The sequence below is a fragment of the Ovis canadensis genome, chromosome 3, assembly GCF_042477335.2.
Source record: "Ovis canadensis isolate MfBH-ARS-UI-01 breed Bighorn chromosome 3, ARS-UI_OviCan_v2, whole genome shotgun sequence".
NCBI lineage: Eukaryota > Metazoa > Chordata > Mammalia > Artiodactyla > Bovidae > Ovis > Ovis canadensis.
Window position 1 is genome coordinate 140,240,597 of NC_091247.1, and position 19,583 is coordinate 140,260,179.

At 41.6% G+C, this 19,583-nt stretch overlaps 1 protein-coding gene across 5 annotated transcripts in view; it reads right to left on the minus strand.

Moving 5' to 3' along the window:
- Positions 1 to 19,583, minus strand: part of SCN8A (sodium voltage-gated channel alpha subunit 8) — a 122,996-nt gene that overhangs the window by 37,894 nt on the left and 65,519 nt on the right. For all 5 annotated transcript variants that reach the window (XM_069584349.1, XM_069584347.1, XM_069584348.1 and 2 more), the window contains exons 12-13: positions 7,644 to 7,776; positions 2,264 to 2,502 (exon numbers count right to left, since the gene is read on the minus strand). In XM_069584349.1, coding sequence (XP_069440450.1) covers positions 2,264 to 2,502; positions 7,644 to 7,776 — 372 coding nt within the window. The remainder of the gene's footprint in view (positions 1 to 2,263; positions 2,503 to 7,643; positions 7,777 to 19,583) is intronic.

Genomic DNA, 19,583 nt, shown 5'->3' on the forward strand with positions numbered 1-19,583 from the left:
GGAGAAGACTCTTGGGAGTCCCTTGGACTGCAAGGAGATCCAACCAGTCCAGCCTAAAAGAGATCAGTCCTGGGTGCTCACTGGAAGTACAGATGTTGAAGCTGAAACTCCAATACTCTGGCCACCTGATGTGAAGAGCTGACTCATTTGAAAAGACCCTGATGTTGGGAAAGATTGAAGGCAGGAGAAGAAAGGTACGACAGAGGATGAGATGGTTGGATGGCATTACCGACTCAATGGACATGAGTTTGGGTAGATTTCGGGAGTTGGTGATGGACAGGGAGGCCTGGCGTGCTGCGGTTCATAGGGTCGCAAAGAGTTGGACATGACTGAGCGACTGAACTGACTGAATATATCCAAAACAGAGCTCCTGATTTTAAACTTCACCCTGTTCCTTGCTCAGTCACCCCCATTTCACCCTTGGTTACCCAATGGCCCCAGTCTAGATACCCTTCCTGATATCTCTCCCTCCCTCTGAGTCCAAAGTATCCTGGACCATTCACTGCTCTCCGCCCCCACTGCTCCTCGTACATTACTTCTCCCTTGAAGACTCTGCCCTTGGAGTGCTTTCCCATTCTAGAGCTTGGACTGGTTGGCTTGGCTCCCTGAGCATCAGCTGTTGACCTTTTCCTTTCTCCTTTTCCTTCATTGATGATTCTGAGCAAAGTTGTCTGAATGCTCACAACTCTAATTTCGGTGTGACCCTAAGTCTCTTAAGTTTTCAAGAAGGAGAAAATGATGTTATTTCCTGGCCCAGCCTGAGGCAATTCTGTTGGTAGTATGTGAAAAGGCCTCTCAAAATCCCTTGAAAATCAAGGACCGATTTTGCCAAAAGCAAGTAAAAGCAAAGACTTTAGGGAAAAAAACACAAAAAACTATAGAAAATATACCACCACTATCAATAACAAAGTTGATCAAGTAACATTTCTCATTACATAACCATTGGGCAATAACATAAAGAGTATATCTGTATGATACTGTTGATTGGCTCAAAAATGCTGCTTGATGCCAAGCCCCGAAGTCAGTCAATCACATAGCAAGCTGACCCTCGGGCACCTTTCAGAGCAGGTTAACAGATTTCCCGGATAGTCTATGGGGGTGTCCTGCTTCAAGACTACAGGTATTTCACTGAACTGCCCACCACAGTGGTGGGCTGGAAGTGCGTCACTAACTCAGTCATGGACATGGGGAAGATTACAGCAGCATACGGACATGTACTCGGGAATACAATCAGCTGTGACAACTAGCCAGATAAGGGATCCCTTTTGCCATGTATGTATTCCAGAATTAGAACTCAAAATGATATCACTATTATAATGCACTGATAGAGTATTAAGACTTAAGGTAGAAACTGTGTGTGTGTATGAAAGAGAGAGAGGGAGAGAGAGAAACAATTACCAAGCACTGATTATGCACAAATTACATGCTGACACCTAGAATGGTAGGCCCATGGTGCAATTTCTAAGGGATAATGAGGCCAGATGACCTAGAGGATTCTTCCCAATTAATTTTTTACTATCAAAATTTAATCAACTCCTGATTTTCGTACTAAAGAAGATAATCCCTAAATCACAACTACTTGACTTCTGAATATACTGTATAATCTACTTTTTTAAAAAAAACTGCATACTTACTGTCTAAATAATATAATGAAATTTATGACTTGAGCCAACATTAAAATAAATTTGGCACAGATCAACTACTGGTTAGAAACTGGATGATAGCTCAGAAGTTGGACTGGGGTGGGGGGAGACCAGCGTAGAATCTAAAATTTCCTGTAGATAGTCCCCATATGAATAATGAAGATACGACAGTGTGGGAAAATTTATCATTACGTGTAACATACTAAAAGACCTCCCCTATTTTGCGGTGGTTGTTACTGAAGGTGAGAGGGGTAGTGATTTGCTGGAGTCATACAGAATTAAAAAGTGAGAAACAGAAGAGAGAGACATCCGCAAGTCCTTGGCTGAGGTTGCTGAAACCCACCCACTGCACCAGGCCTCCCATTCTGCCACCAGGGTTGCATGCCTGCCAAGAGCTCCTAAATGACGTCTTCAAAGTTCTGCAGAAAGAGAAAAGAGCCAAGGGATCACAACAGCTAGCAGAAGCGGCTGGGGCTGCAGCATATGTGGGAGCATTTGTCTTCCAATTAACTATTACTTTCTTTTTGACTAAACTCCAGCTCTCAGTATCAGAAAAAAAACATTACCCACAGGCAAAACTTGTTCAGATGGTGAAATCCGGAGGCTGTGCCCCATCTTACCAGATTTCCTACAGCCAAGACGTGTTCAAACTGTGGCGTCATAGGATGGTGCTCCATTGCCATAAACAGGGTGTTCAGGACGATGCAGATGGTGATGGCCAGGTCCACGAAAGGGTCCATAACAATCAAGTTCACAATCTCCTTCAGCTTTATCCAGTAAGGGTGACACTCCCAGATGAGGAAAGTGTTGGCAAATTTATACCAGCATGGCGGGCACTTCCTCTGAGACTCTTCCAACTCTGTAGTGGGTCAAGAACAAAGGGAGCCCCTCAGTCTTGGGAAGGAAATGAAAGGGTTAGGCTTGGCGGGTCTCACTGTTATCGACACGAGAAGGAAGGTGGCTGGGGAGTGCAAACTCTCCTGAGAGTTTCCGTCAGTTTTCCTTCTCTTGAAGGCAAAAAGGAGGCTGATCAGCCCCAGGTCCCATCCCTGTTAACAATGATCTAGTTATAAACAAAACTCAACACACCCGTTTGGGGAGCATGGCAGCCCTGGACCAGCTGGCTTTAACATGCACAACTGTACGATCTCAGGCAAGGTAGTGCTGACTTCTCTATGCCCCTGCTGCGTCATCTGAAAGGGCACTGACTTCTAAGCTACAGGACTAAAGGAGTCCTCAATTCTCCATCACTTACACACTCAGTGGTTGACAACAGATAGCACCGGGCCTGGCATAAGGTAATTCCTCAATAAACGGTAGATACACATTGTATCATTAAACTATTATCAGAGAAGCAGAACACTCTGAAGCCAGACATACGTCGGTGCAATCAGCTCAGACAATTGCTAACGGTGGGCCTTGAGTAAATTACTTCAATTTTCTGTGGGAATTAAATGAGCTAAAATATATATAAAGTGCCTCAGAACACCCTAGTGTATAGCAAGTGGTGCTATGGAAGTATTTGCTGCTATTATACATTTTCTTTACAGCAGAATCTGCATCGTCAGTCAAGCCACCATGTGGACTCTCTTCTGCTCTTGAGGATGTGGGAGTTCGCAGCGCTGACAGGAGCAGAAACCGCGTCCGTTCCTCTCTGCTCCTTCCCTCCTCTCTGTCATCCCTCCTCTCTCTCTTTCTCTTGCTTTTACCCATTCCCACTCTCACCCTTCCCTTCTCTATCTTCTTCCTCTTCCCTTCCCTTGACCTCTTTCTTTTTTCCTTTTTCTTATTCTCTTGTCTTCTCCTCTCTGTCTCTTTAGTTTGTTACTCTTTTAAAAGCAGAACCCGTTGTCTTCAAACAAGTTCTTATTTGACCTCCAGTACATAAAACAGACAAACCAGGAGCTGCTCTAGCTGAGGCAGGAAGAGGAGCTTGGAGTCCAGTGTAATCCAAGTCTTCCTTCCCTGAGGTGCTGCCTCAGGGTCCTAGGACTCTAATAAAATCAGACTGAGAATCACTGGACGCAATAAGCTCGAAGGCAGTTTTACAATGCGAAGATGGGAAAGGATGATCAAACACAGACAGCTATTCTGCTACAACAATCTAGGTTTCCTGCTGCTGCTGCTGAGTCGCTTTAGTCGTGTCCGACTCTGTGCGACCCCAGAGACGGCAGCCCACCAGGCTCCCCCATCCCTGGGATTCTCCAGGCAAGAACACTGGAGTGGGTTGCCATTTCCTTCTCCAATGCATGAAAGTGAAAAGTGAAAGTGAAGTCGCTCAGTCGTGTCCAACTCTTAGCGACCCCATGGACTGCAGCCTACCAGGCTCCTCCGTCCATGGGATTTTCCAGGCAAGAGTACTGCCGTGGGTTGCCATTGCCTTCTCCGAATCTAGGTGTGAGATCCCTTCAAATTAAACATAAAATATAATACACAGCATCACTAAGGTTCAAGAACCTTGATCTGGAAGGATGTTCTTTAAGAGGTATAACTCTGAAAACTCGGCAGCATGACAGTCCTTAGAGGCCAGGTCTTGGTTTTGTGGGGTTGGATACAACTGTGTCTCCTACTGCCCTAGCCCTACTCAAATCCACTAATGAAATCAAATCATTCGGGAATAGAAAAAAATTTCCCAACATTTCACCAAGAACAAGATGGCTGCTTTGTATCAGTCTACTTCCCCCATTTCCAACCAGCTGGAAGGTGCCCATGGTGATGGCTTTATTTTAGATGGGGTGCTTTGGTTGGGCTTCTGATTGGCTCCCTGGTTGCTAAGAAAATAGGTTGCCTTGGTTTTTCAGATTTAAGGGCCACAGTAAGCGCCACGTGGGAGTCTGCGTGGGAAAGGAAGTCTGTGAAGAAAATTTGCTTTGGCTTCTTCCTCACAGAACTCCCTCCCTTCCCAAGGTAAATTTAGTTTTCTCCTAAAAAAGAAAATTGAAAAGGTTCTCTTATTTCCATAAATTCTTATAGTACATATTTGGAAATTTGGTTCCGTTCCTTTTTTAATCTCCTCCTTTCTCCAAATGTCTGCTGTTTACCGGCAGGTGGAGGTTGAAGCGGTGACTGTTCGCGTTTCTAACCGGTGATACAATTGTAATGTTTCACAATGAACTAAGCTCCCAGTCCTCCCCAGACAGCAAAGGGCGGGGTGGGTTTCCCTACCCTATAGGGCACCAGGAAGGGATACTAGGCATCTCCTCCCCTCATTTACAGAGACGAGAAGATCGTTGGGATAATCTTTTCCGTTTCACAGAGACTAAGTAAAGCTGTGGAGCTCTAGGAGCTAGGAAAGATCGACTAGGGGAATAAGGAGGTTTATGAAGTGACTCGCAACTCTGCAAACTGTTATTGGCCCCACATGCCTGGAACGGTGGAAGAACGTGGTCTGGGGAAACGTGTTAACCTATGGGGAGAGATGTCCAAAAGTTTGTGGAGCTTCTCTTAGTTTGTTCCTGAACATTTTCAGAGAGGTGACTGTAGTCTTCCCAGCCTCGAGGGCACTGGGGACTGCTTGCAGAGAGAGGCCTCAGGATTCCTCCAAGATGGCAGCCTCAGCAGACCAGGAGGCTTCTGGAGGCAAGGGCCTCTCCCAGCTCAGTTCAACAATGGGCCAGGCACTGGGAATATATCTGGTGAACAAGAGTCGTCACCCTCACAGAGCTGACAGCCACGGCTGCAAAGGAAGATACCCGGTAAGCAATTGCACTGACACTTTTGAAGCTGCTTAACTTGAGAATTAATAATGCTAAGCACCATCACTTCCTCATTCTTACTTCAACTCTCTCCCGCAGCTCTACTGTTTGAGAAGTAAGACTGTATCACTCTCTGCCACTATCCCATGTCTTGTCGTCTGAACTATCCCCCAGAGTTATGGCTCTGCTGACAGTGAATTCCACTGAGTTTACTGGATCCTGGTGAGCATGTTTGCAATAGGATGGGGGGGGGAGAGCAGGCAGGATTATCCCATTATTTACAGTATTCTGGAATTCTCCATTGTGGTTTCTAAACCATTAGATAAGAGGTCTGCTTCTTTGGACTAAAATGATGCCAGTTTCCTAACTGAAGGCCTGAAAAGAACAAATGATTATTCATTCAACGCTGGCTTTCCTTGCTGCAGCAATCATGAAATACAGAGGGAGCGGTGGTTAAATAGGAATAGATCTTTCTTATTGTCCATTAATTCTTTCTCACATCATTCAGCTGCAGCCAACCACTGTTCTTTGCTCACAGCAGCTCTGTCTCATCACCTTTAGCAAAGAAAATCAAATATTAGGAGAGGGGATCGGAGAGAAGGGCGGCACAGGTGCTAAGGCCCCCAAAGGACTCCTGCAGCCCCAGTGCTCCTCCCCAGCTTCAAGCACAACAAAATTCAGCTCAGTACACATCTTTTGAGCATCAGCTTTTGCCACACCCTGTGCCAGGCCCCTGAGGTAATCAATAAATCACTGTTGTACTGCATGGATAGTTCTCCTGCTCTGATGTTTTTACCAGGAATAAAATATGCCTGGTGGAGGTTGTTAGCTTTTCTTTCTCAACTGCCATAGATAGTCAGAGAAACCTTGTCTTGCTCTCCAAGTGAAGAATAAAATTAGCCAAGGTTTTTAAGCTATTAATAATATATCTTTTCTTGGAATTCTTATGATTTGCAATTATTTACATGTTATCTCAAAGTATAAAGTTTAAAGGTGTTCTATCAGACAATGACCTCAATGAGAATTAAAGAAATCAGGAGCTGAAAGCAGTTAGTTCAGTGTTCCTTTTACTTGATACACTCTCAAGACCAGTCTAGGTTTAGTCTAACTCCTTGCCTACGTGTGCAGATGTGATCAGTCCAGGGGAGCTTGAGGTTCATTTCTAGGGATTCTCCTTGCACCAGAGATGCCTGCCTCTGCCCAACACACCCACACACATACCCTCCCCCAAACACGCACAGACCAGAAGTGGTATTTTGCTTAAATGACTCAAAAAAAAAAAATTGTTCCAGGAACACCAGAATAATTTGAGTCTCCTTATCTCTGGAGAAGGAAACGGCAATCCACTCCAGTACTTGACTCTAAGTATTATGGGGTAGCCTGGGAGTGTGGACGCTGGAGAACTGCAGTCAGGAACAGTGTGGGTCCATCACGTGACCAATCAGCTAAAATAACATGCATCAAATGAAGCAGCAGCATTTGGAGTCAACCAGAATCCCGTGAGAAAACAAATCTAGTCACTGAATCTACCACCGAAGAAATCCAGAAGAGCCTGGCATACAGACATGACCAGACCGAAAGCGGACCTGTGCTGGGGGACTTCGGGGTAATGCGAAATGCTCAGCTGCCTCTCAGCAAGTCAGGCTGTGGTGCGGAGGAGCCCCTGACGTGGAGTCCAGGCTCTGACAGCTATGCTGCTGCAGACATGCTATGGTTCAACAGCGGCCGCTCTTCCCCGGGGCACCGAGTGCCAACGTAAGGGGGCTTTCGGCTTACCTGTTCACATGCCCAGTGTATTTATGGATATGTGGGGGTGTTTAAAGAGAGGCAGAATTAGGTATAATCAAAACGCACAGTGCATTTGTCCTTAAGGGAAAACCAAAAGCTTTGTAAGCAGCTAAAAAGGAAACGGGGAAGGCACGCCTGGTGGTCGGGGGCATGAGGGGCTTCCGTCATCTTACGTCATGACAGTTCTTCAGTCTACGCTCCTCTCTGTCTCACATCAGCTCATCTGTTCCTCACCTGTGATGATTACAGAGCCTTCCCAAGATCCCCTGGCTCACTCTTAACATTGTTCCTTTGTACTTCTTACCTATCTGTGCACAGTGCTGGCCGCAGCTTTGAAGTCCTTACTGGATTCTCTGCATGCAGATTTGGGATGCTGGTTTCTACAACCAACAGACTCTATTCCTAAAGCTCAGAGGTAGTTTTTGCAAGCAAAACTCAGACCAAGGGATTATATTCATATTACACACACTACATATTTATATCCCAGCAGCTTGGACCAACATCACAGGGCACATACCTTCTACCAGTGTATTTGTAACAACGCTCAATATACTGTTGATCCTGTCCTTTCGTCCATAGGAAGCCAGTTGGTCCATAGAAACTAACAGAGATCCAGGGCCTTTCTTCTTAATTTCCACCTCAGTTGTAGCCTTAAAAAAAGAGAAAACAAACAGGAAGTTGGGTGAGTGAAGTCTTATAAATGTTAAGGATATACCTTACTGGATATAGTCCAGAGGAATAAGAACATATGCTCTTCATTAGATCTTTTTATTCTAATCCTACAGTCCTATTTACTTCAAGAGGTAGAATGAAACAAATTGGCCATGGGTCATCCTTAGTTCCAGAGATGACAAGACCAAGTTGTTTAGGTGTGTATAAAATCTACAATGAGCCCAAGAGCCTGGCTGGGACCCACATACTTCACCTGCTCAATCTAAGCATGGAGTAGAAACACCAGATTCCCTGGGGCAATGCCATCAGAAGCAGACCCTGAGGTTTTCCTGTCCTCGTCTCTTCTCCACAGCATTTAGATAGAATTGGACCGTATGATGAAAAAAAGTCAAACTCACCTGTACTTGAAATTTTATGAAGGGCCAAGTCCCTGAGCACACTGAATATTACAGATGCTGTCTCCTCCATGTATAGGAACACCATCATTCTACCAGACTGTCACTTTCACATGTCAAACCTGGGCCTCACTGAACATTAGCAAGTTGAAGGTCTACCCCAAATATCCTCCAGGCCACGATAAACAAGTATGTTAGGTTTTGCTATCTTAATAAAAGACATTGCCTCATATAGGGGTACCTTGCCTTTTTACGTTTTTATTTTATGAGTTAACCTGCAATGTTCAAATTCCCAACCAAATAAAAAGGGCAGAAAATACCATCAGATTGTTAAAGTATTTTCCACACAGTCCACCCTGGGCAATGCTGATACGGTAGATTATAGCAAAGGGTTTCTTAATGTCTCTCACTTGTATTCTTTGTGCCAACCTGAATATTCTACATCAGATTAGGCTTAATAGGGTGGCTTAAAACCCAACTTTCTAGTAACCATGTTGTCCACTGTAACACGTCATCCATATAAACCTGGGGGCTCCTTCCCTGTGCAGGGAAGAGGGCAGAGACAGTCACTGTCCCTCACAGGACAGGGAAGACATATGTTTGCATGAAGCTAGAGAAGTATTTGTCTAATCAGCGCCAGAGTGTTCTGAAAAGAAAACAAGGGTCTTTGGAGAGCTACGTCAGAAAGTCTTTTTTATTCTTATATAGATTTAGATTTTAAGAACCATACTGAACAAAGCTCCTGACAGACTATATCTTTATCACATTGTAGTATTTTATCAGACAGTTTCAGATTCAGAGATGTGGTTCACCTTAGGGTTTTATTTGTTCTATTTTGTTTGTTTGGCAGAGCTACAGAAGAAATGGAAGAGAAAAAGAACCGGTTTCCTTGGGAATTCCTAATGCAATACTATAGCAACATCTGCATTTGTAAGAATGACTTCTTAACGATTACCTCAGTTCATGATAATATATGTTTCTTGGAGAAATCACTTTTTGCTACCATTCCCAGCCTGATATTCATGACACTTGATAAATGAGATTAAACTACTACATTTTAAGAGTGACAATCATCTAAAAATGAACACAGAAAGTCCCAATACAATGGACATTCTTATTTCTAACACCTATGACTCTAGATTTTTACTGAACTGCCCTTGTGCAAATCTACAGTAGACAGATTTCTATAATGCTGACCTCCACGGTACTGTAATACCTAGTGGACTGGCTGGTTCATCAAAGATGATGCAACTGCGCTTAGTATGGCTTTGGTACTAATGCCGCTTGCTGTTTTCTGGGCACACTGGATATCAGCATACATAAATTCTTCAGACTTTAATAACAACAACTCTGAAAAACAAACTTAGTAAAAATGCTATCTAAAAAGACCTGGTCAAATTATTAGGTTATCATTTGTTGATACCTATCCAAAAGAAAACAATTTTGAGCTTGGGTTAAAAATATCCACAAAAATTAAAGAAAAATTAACCTCCAAACTTAATATTAAGATGGGACAAGTATTATTTATATCTTTCTATGTAAAATAAAAGTAAACTATAGCAGGACTATGTGGAGACAACTTTGAAATATTAAAATTTATCCCATAATCCATAATGTGTTATAGAACTATAATACACACTGTACATCAATTAAGTTTCAAAAAAGAAACAAATGAAAGACGATGCCAAGAAATGAATATCTCAAAGCCCATATTTAAGAAACTTTAGAGGGTCAAAAGAAAAATTCATTAATTATTTTTTTACAAAGCCAAGAGTATTTAGCATCAGTTCAGTTCAGTTCAGTTGCTCAGTCATGTCCGACTCTTTGCAACCCCATGAATCGCAGCACACCAGGCCTCCCTGTCCATCACCAACTCCCAGAGTTCACTCAGACTCACGTCCATCGAGTCCGTGATGCCATCCAGCCATCTCATCCTCTGTCATCCCCTTCTCCTCCTGCTCACAATCCCTCCCAGCATCAGAGTCTTTTCCAATGAGTCCACTCTTTGCATGAGGTGGGCAAAGTACTGGAGTTTCAGCTTCAGCATCATTCCTTCCAAAGAACACCCAGGGCTGATCTCCTTGAGAATGGACTCGTTGGATCTCCCTGCAGTCCAAGGGATTCTCAAGAGTCTTCTCCAACACCACAGTTCAAAAGCATCAATTCTTCGGCACTCAGCCTTCTTCACAGTCCAACTCTCACATCCATACATGACCACAGGAAAAACCATAGCCTTGACTAGACAGACCTTAGTCGGCAAAGTAATGTTTCTGCTTTTGAATATGCTATCTAGGTTGGTCATAACTTTTCTTCCAAGGAGTAAGCGTCTTTTGATTTCATGGCTGCAGTCACCACCTGCAGTGATTTTGGAGCCCCCCCAAATAAAGTCTGACACTGTTTCCACTGTTTCCCCATCTATTTCCCATGAAGTGATGGGACCGGATGCCATGATCTTCGTTTTCTGAATGTTGAGTTTTAAGCCAACTTTTTCACTCTCTTCTTTCACTTTCATCAAGAGGCTTTTTAGTTCCTCTTCACTTTCTGCCATAAGGGTGGTGTCATCTGCATATCTGAGGTTATTGATATTTCTCCCGGCAATCTCGATTCCAGCTTGTGTTTCTTCCAGTCCAGCGTTTCCCATGATATACTCTGCATAGAAGTTAAATAAGCAGGGTGACAATATACAGCCTTGACGTACTCCTTTTCCTATTTGGAACCAGTCTGTTGTTCCATGTCCAGTTCTAACTGTTGCTTCCTGACCTGCATACAGATTTCTCAGGAGGCAGGTAAGGTGGTCTGGTATTCCCATCTCTCTCAGAATTTTCCACAGTTTATTGTGATCCACAGAGTCAAAGGCTTTGGCATAGTCAATAAAGCAGAAGTAGATGTTTTTCTGGAACGCTCTTGCTTTTTCCACGATCCAGCGGATGTTGGCAATTTGATCTCTGGTTCCTCTGCCTTTTCTAAAACCAGCTTGAACATCAGGGAGTTCACGGTTCACGTATTGCTGAAGCCTGGCTTGGAGAATTTTAAGCATTACTTTACTAGCATGTGAGATGAGTGCAATTGTTCAGTAGTTTGAGCATTCTTTTGCATTGCCTTTCTTTGGGATTGGAATGAAAACTGATCTTTTCCAGTCCTGTGGCCACTGCTGAGTTTTCCAAATTTGCTGGCATACTGAGTGCAGCACTTTCACAGCATCATCTTTCAGGATTTGAAACAGCTCGACTGGAATTCTATCACCTCCACTAGCTTTGTTCGTAGCGATGCTTTCTAAGGCCTGCTTGACTTCACATTCCAAGATATCTCGCTCTAGATTAGTGATCACATCATCATGATTATCTGGGTCGTGAAGATCTTTTTTATGCAGTTCTTCCGTGTATTCTTGCCATCTCTTCTTAATATCTTCTGCTCCTGTTATGTCCATACCATTTCTGTCCTTTATCGAGCCCATCTTTGCATGAAATGTTCCCTTGGTATCTCTAATTTTCTTGAAGAGATCTCTAGTCTTTCCCATTCTGTTCTTTTCCTCTATTTCTTTGCATTGATCACTGAAGAAGGCTTTCTTATCTCTTCTTGCTGTTCTTTGGAACTCTGCATTCAGATGCTTCTATCTTTCCTTTTCTCCTTTGCTTTTCGCCGCTCTTCTTTTCACAGCTATTTGTAAGCCCTTCCCAGACAGCCATTTTGCTTTTTTGCATTTCTTTTCCATGGGCATGGTCTTGATCCCTGTCTCCTGTACAATGTACGAACCTCAGTCCATAGTTCATCAGGCACTCTATCTATCAGATCTAGGCTCTTATTTCTCACTTCCACTGTATAATCATAAGTTTTTAGCATAGATCCAAATAAATGGCTCCACCAAAAATCTTGGTAACAATAAGATATCCAGAAAATTCCCACATATTTGCAAATTAAACAAGTCTTCTAAAGATCCATGAATCAAAAAGATGATCACAGGGAAACTAAAAAATATTTTAACTGATGATAATGAAAACATAATACATCAAGATTTATGGGATAAAGCTAATGAAACTGTTAAGAGAAAAATTTTCAGCTTTAAATGTTTATATTAAAAAATAAAAAAGATATAAAATCAATTATCTAAGCTTCCATCTTAAGAAACTAGTAAAAGAAGATCAAATTAAACCCTAGGTAAGCAGGGTTTCATCTTATTTACCTTTCATCTAGGTTAGTAGATGAAAGGACATAACAGTAAGAATGGAAATCAATGAATTAGTAAATAGATAAACAACATACAATTTTTAAATAGGTCAAATATTGGTTCTTTAAAAAGATTAATAAAACTGATAATTCCCCTGGCAAGACTGATCAAGAAAAAAATAGAGAAAATGCAAATTATAATTTTTAGGAATGAAAAAGGCAGATATTAACTACAAATCCTATCAGTTCAGTTCAGTCGCTCAGTCATGTCCAACTTTTTGTGACCCCACGAATCGCAGCACACCAGACCTCCCTGTCCATCACCAGCTCCCGGAGTTGGTGATGCCATCCAGCCATCTCATCCTCTGTCATCCCCTTCTCCTCCTGCCCACAATCCCTCCCAGCATCAGAGTCTTTTCCAATGAGTCAACTCTTCTCATGAGGTGGCCAAAGTACTGGAGTTTCAGCTTCAGCATCATTCCTTCCAAAGAACACCCAGGGCTGATCTTCAGAATGGACTTGTTGGATCTCCTTGCAGTCCAAGGGACTCTCAAGAGTCTTCTCCAACACCACAGTTCAAAAGCATCAATTCTTCGGCGCTCAGCCTTCTTCACAGTCCAACTCTCACATCCATACATGACCACAGGAAAAACCATAGCCTTGACTAGACAGACCTTAGTCGGCAAAGTAATGTTTCTGCTTTTGAATATGCTGTCTAGGTTGGTCATAACTTTTCTTCCAAGGAGTAAGCGTCTTTTGATTTCATGGCTGCAGTCACCACCTGCAGTGATTTTGGAGCCCCCCCAAATAAAGTCTGACACTGTTTCCACTGTTTCCCCATCTATTTCCCATGAAGTGATGGGACCGGATGCCATGATCTTCGTTTTCTGAATGTTGAGTTTTAAGCCAACTTTTTCACTCTCTTCTTTCACTTTCATCAAGAGGCTTTTTAGTTCCTCTTCACTTTCTGCCATAAGGGTGGTGTCATCTGCATATCTGAGGTTATTGATATTTCTCCCGGCAATCTCGATTCCAGCTTGTGTTTCTTCCAGTCCAGCGTTTCCCATGATATACTCTGCATAGAAGTTAAATAAGCAGGGTGACAATATACAGCCTTGACGTACTCCTTTTCCTATTTGGAACCAGTCTGTTGTTCCATGTCCAGTTCTAACTGTTGCTTCCTGACCTGCATACAGATTTCTCAAGAGGCAGGTCAGGTGGTCTGGTATTCCCATCTCTCTCAGAATTTTCCACAGTTTATTGTGATCCACAGAGTCAAAGGCTTTGGCATAGTCAATAAAGCAGAAGTAGATGTTTTTCTGGAACGCTCTTGCTTTTTCCACGATCCAGCGGATGTTGGCAATTTGATCTCTGGTTCCTCTGCCTTTTCTAAAACCAGCTTGAACATCAGGGAGTTCACGGTTCACGTATTGCTGAAGCCTGGCTTGGAGAATTGTGAGCATTACTTTACTACAGGAATTATTAAAATAAAAAGGATACATTATGAACAATTTTATGCTATTTCATCTTAAATGAAATGGACAAACATATCCAAACACAACTTATAAAAACTGACATAAGAAGAAATAAAAAATCTAAATAGCCCATATTAATTTACAAAATAATAATAAAACATCTTATCACTAAGAGAACTCTAGACCCAGATAGGCCTCTGCAAGTGAATTCCATCAAATGTTACAGATGCAAGAAATAATACCAATTCTACACAAATTCTTTCAGAAAACAAAGTTTAAGAGAATGCTTGTCAACTTGTTTTATAAAACTAACATAACCCTGATATTAAATCTGACAAGAATATTACAAGAAAAGACAATTAGAGACCAAAATCTCCCATAAACAGAAATGTGAAATTCTTAACAAATATGAATAAATAGAATCCAACAATATATACAAAGGATACTATATAATGACCACCAGGGCTTATTCCAGGAAAGCAAAGTTAATTTAATACTAGGGGAAAAGTCAGTGTTATTCATCACAATAACAGAATAAAGGAGAAAAACCATATGATCATCTTACTCATGCAGAAAAAAGAACACTTAGCAAAATTCAACACTTCTGCATAAAAATAAAATTTCTTAGCAAGCCATGAATAACAATGTAGCAGTTCCAATCTGACAAAGAACATTTATGAAATCTATAGCCAACATTACACTTCTCAGTGAAACATTAAATCCTTTTCCTCTAATACTGGAGACACGGAAGGATGTATGCTTTTATCAATTCTATTCAATTTTGTACCTAAAGTCTTAGCTAGTGTAATAAAGCAAGAAAAATAAGTTGAAAGCATAAAGACTGCAGTTGCTGCTATTCACAGAAAATATTGTACATGTAGGAAAAACTATGGAATTTAACGAACAAACAAACCCCAAAACAAAAAACCCTCCAAGGCTAACACAACCAATACACTAATTTATCAAGGTCATGAGCTATAAGGTCAATATGCAAAAATCAACTGTATTTCTATATTCTGGAAACAAATAATTGAAAATAAAAATTTTAATTATACCTTTTACAATAGTAATTTGAAATTAATTAATTTGAGTTGAATCAAAGACCTAAATGTAAAACTCAGAACCATAAAGCTTATAGAAGAAAAACATCTTCATGTTCTTGGGGATCAGCAAAGATTTCTTGGATAGGATGCAAAAAAAACATCGTGGAAGAAAACTAACTGATACACTGCACTTCATTAAAATTAAAAATTTACCTACCTAATAAAGCACTTGCATCCCCAACATACAAAAAACTAAAAAAAATCCACGAAAGATGAACAGTACAACTGAAAATGGGCAAAAGATGTGAATAAACAATTAACAAGAAAAGATAACTGTGAAGCCAATAAGCATATGAAGAGATAAAAGCATCATTTTCAACAAAGAAATGTAAATTAAAATCATAATAAATAAATAAACAAAATTTTTATAAGGGACTTCCCTGGTGGTTCAGTGAGTAAGAATCTGCCTACGAATGCAGGGAACATGGGTTCGATGCCTGGTCCGGGAAGATCCCACATGCTGCACAACAGCTAAGCCTATGAGGTGTAACTACTGAGGCCATGTGGCACGGCTACTGGGTGCGCGCCTAGAGCCCACGCGCTGCGACAGGAGAAGCCACCACTCGTCACAACCAGAGAAACCCAGTGCACAGCGACAGAGACCCAGCACAGCCAAAACTAAACAAATCATTTAAAAATCACAGTAACATTTTATGTCCACTAAAATTCTAAAGTCAGCATTAATTATGTGCTAGGAATACGGAGCAACTGGAACTCTAACACATTGTTTGTGGGAGTACAAAAAATGGTATAACTGTTTCAGAACACTTGTTTGGTAGTTTCTTATGTAAATAAAGTTAAACATATATGTACCATATGACCCAGGAATTTCATTCTGAGGTATTTATTCAATATAGACAAAAACACTTATCTACAAAGAGAGCTGTATAAAAATGCTCTCAGCAAGCCATACTACCACAAACTGGAAATAATGTGAATGTCCAACAACAGGAAAACGGATAAACAAATTGGGGTATATTTATACAATAAAATACCACTCATCAATACCAAAGAATGAACAGAGGTTAAAGCGTCTGCCTGCAATGTGGTAGACCTGGGTTCGATCCCTGGGTCGGGAAGATCCCCTGGAGAAGGAACTGGCAACCCACTCCAGTATTCTTGCCTGGACAATCCCATGGATGGAGGAGCTTGGTGGGCTACAGTCCACGGGTCGCAAAGAGTCGGACACGACTGAGCGACTTCACTCACTCACTCACTCACTGATACACAGAACAACATGAACGTACATCCAAACATTCTGATGAATGAAACAAGCCAAATAAAAGCTACATATTTTATTTGCATATGGGCCTGCAAAAACGCAAGAAAGCTAACCTACAATGATATAAATCAGAAATGGTGGTTTGGAGGAAGACAGCTTGACTAGAAAGAGGATTGAGGGTACTTTTTGGGATGTCTTAATAGTAAAGAGGAGTTTCTGGAACAATTCTCAACTGATCAGAGAGTGCCTCCTCCACCTCCCTTTCACCTGCATCTTTGGTGATTCTTGGGCGCCAATTACCCGATGTGCTACAGAAATACTGATTATGCAGTGGAATTCCTTTGAGAAGGAAGAAGGAATGCAGACTGCATAAATGTGTATAAGATGTTATCTGTACGGCGGAAATAAACAAAGATCAACTAAATAAGAAAATCAAAGGCTATTTATTCTGAGTTTGATGTAGTGAGGGAGTTAAGTCACATCATGCACGTTTTTGGCAGAAGTTGAAAGGCAGGCAGAGTAGCAGAGTCTTGAATAGGAATAGGAAAAAACCAAAAGGCTTTAGGTGTGCCTGATTCAAGGCTGCTGGTAGGAAGCTGCAGGCAAGCTAAGAAGCAGCAGGGCAGCCTACATGATTGGCTAGGGGTGCCTATTTGGCTTTCTCTGGGCAGTCCTAAACTGGAAACAGGGACAAAAATTAGGGAAGTTGTCAGTTATTAATCTAGTAATCAAGCCCTGGCTGCTTTGGGCTGATTGTTACAGAAGTTACTGTTTAGCTCCCTGGACCGTCACTAGAGATAGCAATCTGGCTTTCTCAAAGTTTGGTTTACAGCAGGCTGGTCTCTTGGTTATTTATTGTATGTGTTGTGTTATTATTGTATGTGTCGTGTATGCCTCTTTGAGACTTCGTGGACTGTGGCCCTCCAATTCCTTTGTCCATGGAACTCTCCAGGCCATTTCCTCCTCCAGGGGATCTTCCTGACCCAGGGATCCTACCGGTGTCTCCTGCATCCCCTGCACTGGCAGGCAGATTCTTCACCACTGTGCCACCTGGGAAGCCCCTGTTTATTGTAGACAAATCGATTAATTATTGTAGGTAAACAGACCTTGGCTGCCCAGGTGAAAATTCTATTTTCATATATAGTCCGTTCATTGTCCCTTTGTGTATCCATTTCTTAGTACTCAGCAGATCACACTGATTAACGGAGAGACAGAGCAAACATATTCATCACAGTTAACTGCCTAAAATGATATAACCTAAAAAAGCCTATGAGGAACACTCCTTAAGAGTGCGAAGCACCAGTTGGGAGCTAAGATGATATCCAGAGAAAAATGCATCTCTGCTACTAAGAAAATTCACCCCACTGAAATCAGGGCACATAGGATATACCAAGATGGGTGGGTCCCTGTGGCAGTCCCTCCTCCCCAGGCGAGGTTGTGAAAGCTGGGACTGAAAGTCCAGATACTGGGCCAGTGTTTCTGTTTTTTTTCCAATTAGAAAAAATTGAGATAAAATGTATATAACATAAAACTCACCATTTGAACCATTATAAAGTATATGACTCAGTAGCTTTTAGTATATTTACAATGCAGATGGGCTTCCCAGGTGGTGCTAGGGTAAAGAATCCGCCTGCCAATGCAGGAGACATAAGAGATATGGGTTCAGTCCCTGGGTTGGGAAGATTCCCTGGAGGAGGGCATAGCAACTCACTCCAGTATTATTGCCTGGAGAACCTCATGGATAGGGGAGCCTAGTGGGCTACAGTTCACAGGGTCACAGAGTCGAACACTACTGAGGAGACTCAGCGCACACGGGTGGACTCACAAGGCTGTTACTATTTAACGCCAGGACATTTTCATCATACCAAACACCACCACCTGTCAGCAGTCACTCCCAACCCCTGCCTCTACCCAGCCTCTAGGAACCAACAATCTGCTTTCTGTATGGATCTGCTTTTTCCAGACATTTCACATAAATGCAACAATATGGTATGTGCCTAGCTCCTCTCACCTAGCATAATTTTTCAAGGTTTATTCATACTGTAGAATGTATCAATTCATGTTGGCTAATGAGAGTCCATTATAGGGATTCCATTGTATCACATTTTGTTTCTCCATTCATCAGCTAGTAGGTACTTGAATTGTTTGTACTTTTTGGCTATTATGAATAAAGATTTTAAGAAGACTTATGTATAAATTTTTGTGTGAACACATTTGAAATTTCCCTGGATAATATACCTAGGAATAGAATTCCTGGGTCATATGGTAACTATGTTTATCTTTTGGAGGAGCTGTCAAACTGTCTAAGTATCTGCACCATTTTATTTCCCTAACAGTAATGTTGGCTGTCGTTTCTTGTGTTAGACTACGGCCAACTGAAAGGAAGAAAACCTGGAGCAGACTTTTCCCCAGGTACAGCAGCTTCATCATCACCTTCCATCTAGAATCTGAATAGGATTCAGTGAGATATGTCTCTGTTATTGGCTCAGCTGCCCAATTCTCATCACCTGGGACATGCAGCGAAGGCGTCTTCCTCCAAGCATGCTGAGACCCAGGGACCACAGGAAAGATCATATACTCATTTTCTCCCCTGCCTGATTTTTTTTAGGTCATTTTGGGGCGCGGGGCAGATGAAGGTGTGTATTTTTGTTTCATTTTGTTGGGGAGAGAGAAGGAAAAGTAAAAAGTCAGGAGCCTCTGCCTTTTAAAAATTCAGCCCCTAAGGAGTAATAGAGGAAGCAATTGAGAACCTTAATTACTTTAAACCCAGGACAAATTTGTTCCATTTCTCTTAACTCAAATGCAAAGTTTATTAAGCATTTAGCCACTGACTTCCAACCTCCTAAATTGTAGCTGCCCTTCTCAAAGAGATATTCTACCATATCTGCCGATGTCAGGTTTTGACCACATTTCCACAGATCTACCCAAGGAATCTCAACTTGTTATTGATTCTAAACTGATTTCACATGGAAATACATAACTGGAAATTTATCAGCCAGTCACCTTTCTTGGAACTAAAATTTAGAGCATTTTAGAACCAGTTCAAGCCTTGCTAAAATTTCTGTGGTATGTATTTTGCTTCAAAACAACTGTACAAAAACTTCTTCTCAAAGGATCTTTAGAATCTTAGAAGAAATCTGACTCTCTCCAAGTCAAGCAATTCAGCAGAAATCCCACTGTCTACTTTTCCAGTTAAAAAGACCAAAAATGCACATGGAAAGGAATAGAAATTGAATTTCTGAATACCAAGAATGGGCCAAGTAATATGCTTCACATTTTATAAACGTTATTATTATTATATTTAATTCAAATAGCTGTCTAACAAAGGTCCTTTTATCTCACTTTTTTTTTTTTTACAGATAAGGATATGGGCTTAGAGATGCTAATTTTTCAGGATCATGAAGAACCCAGGCTTCATAGTCAGCA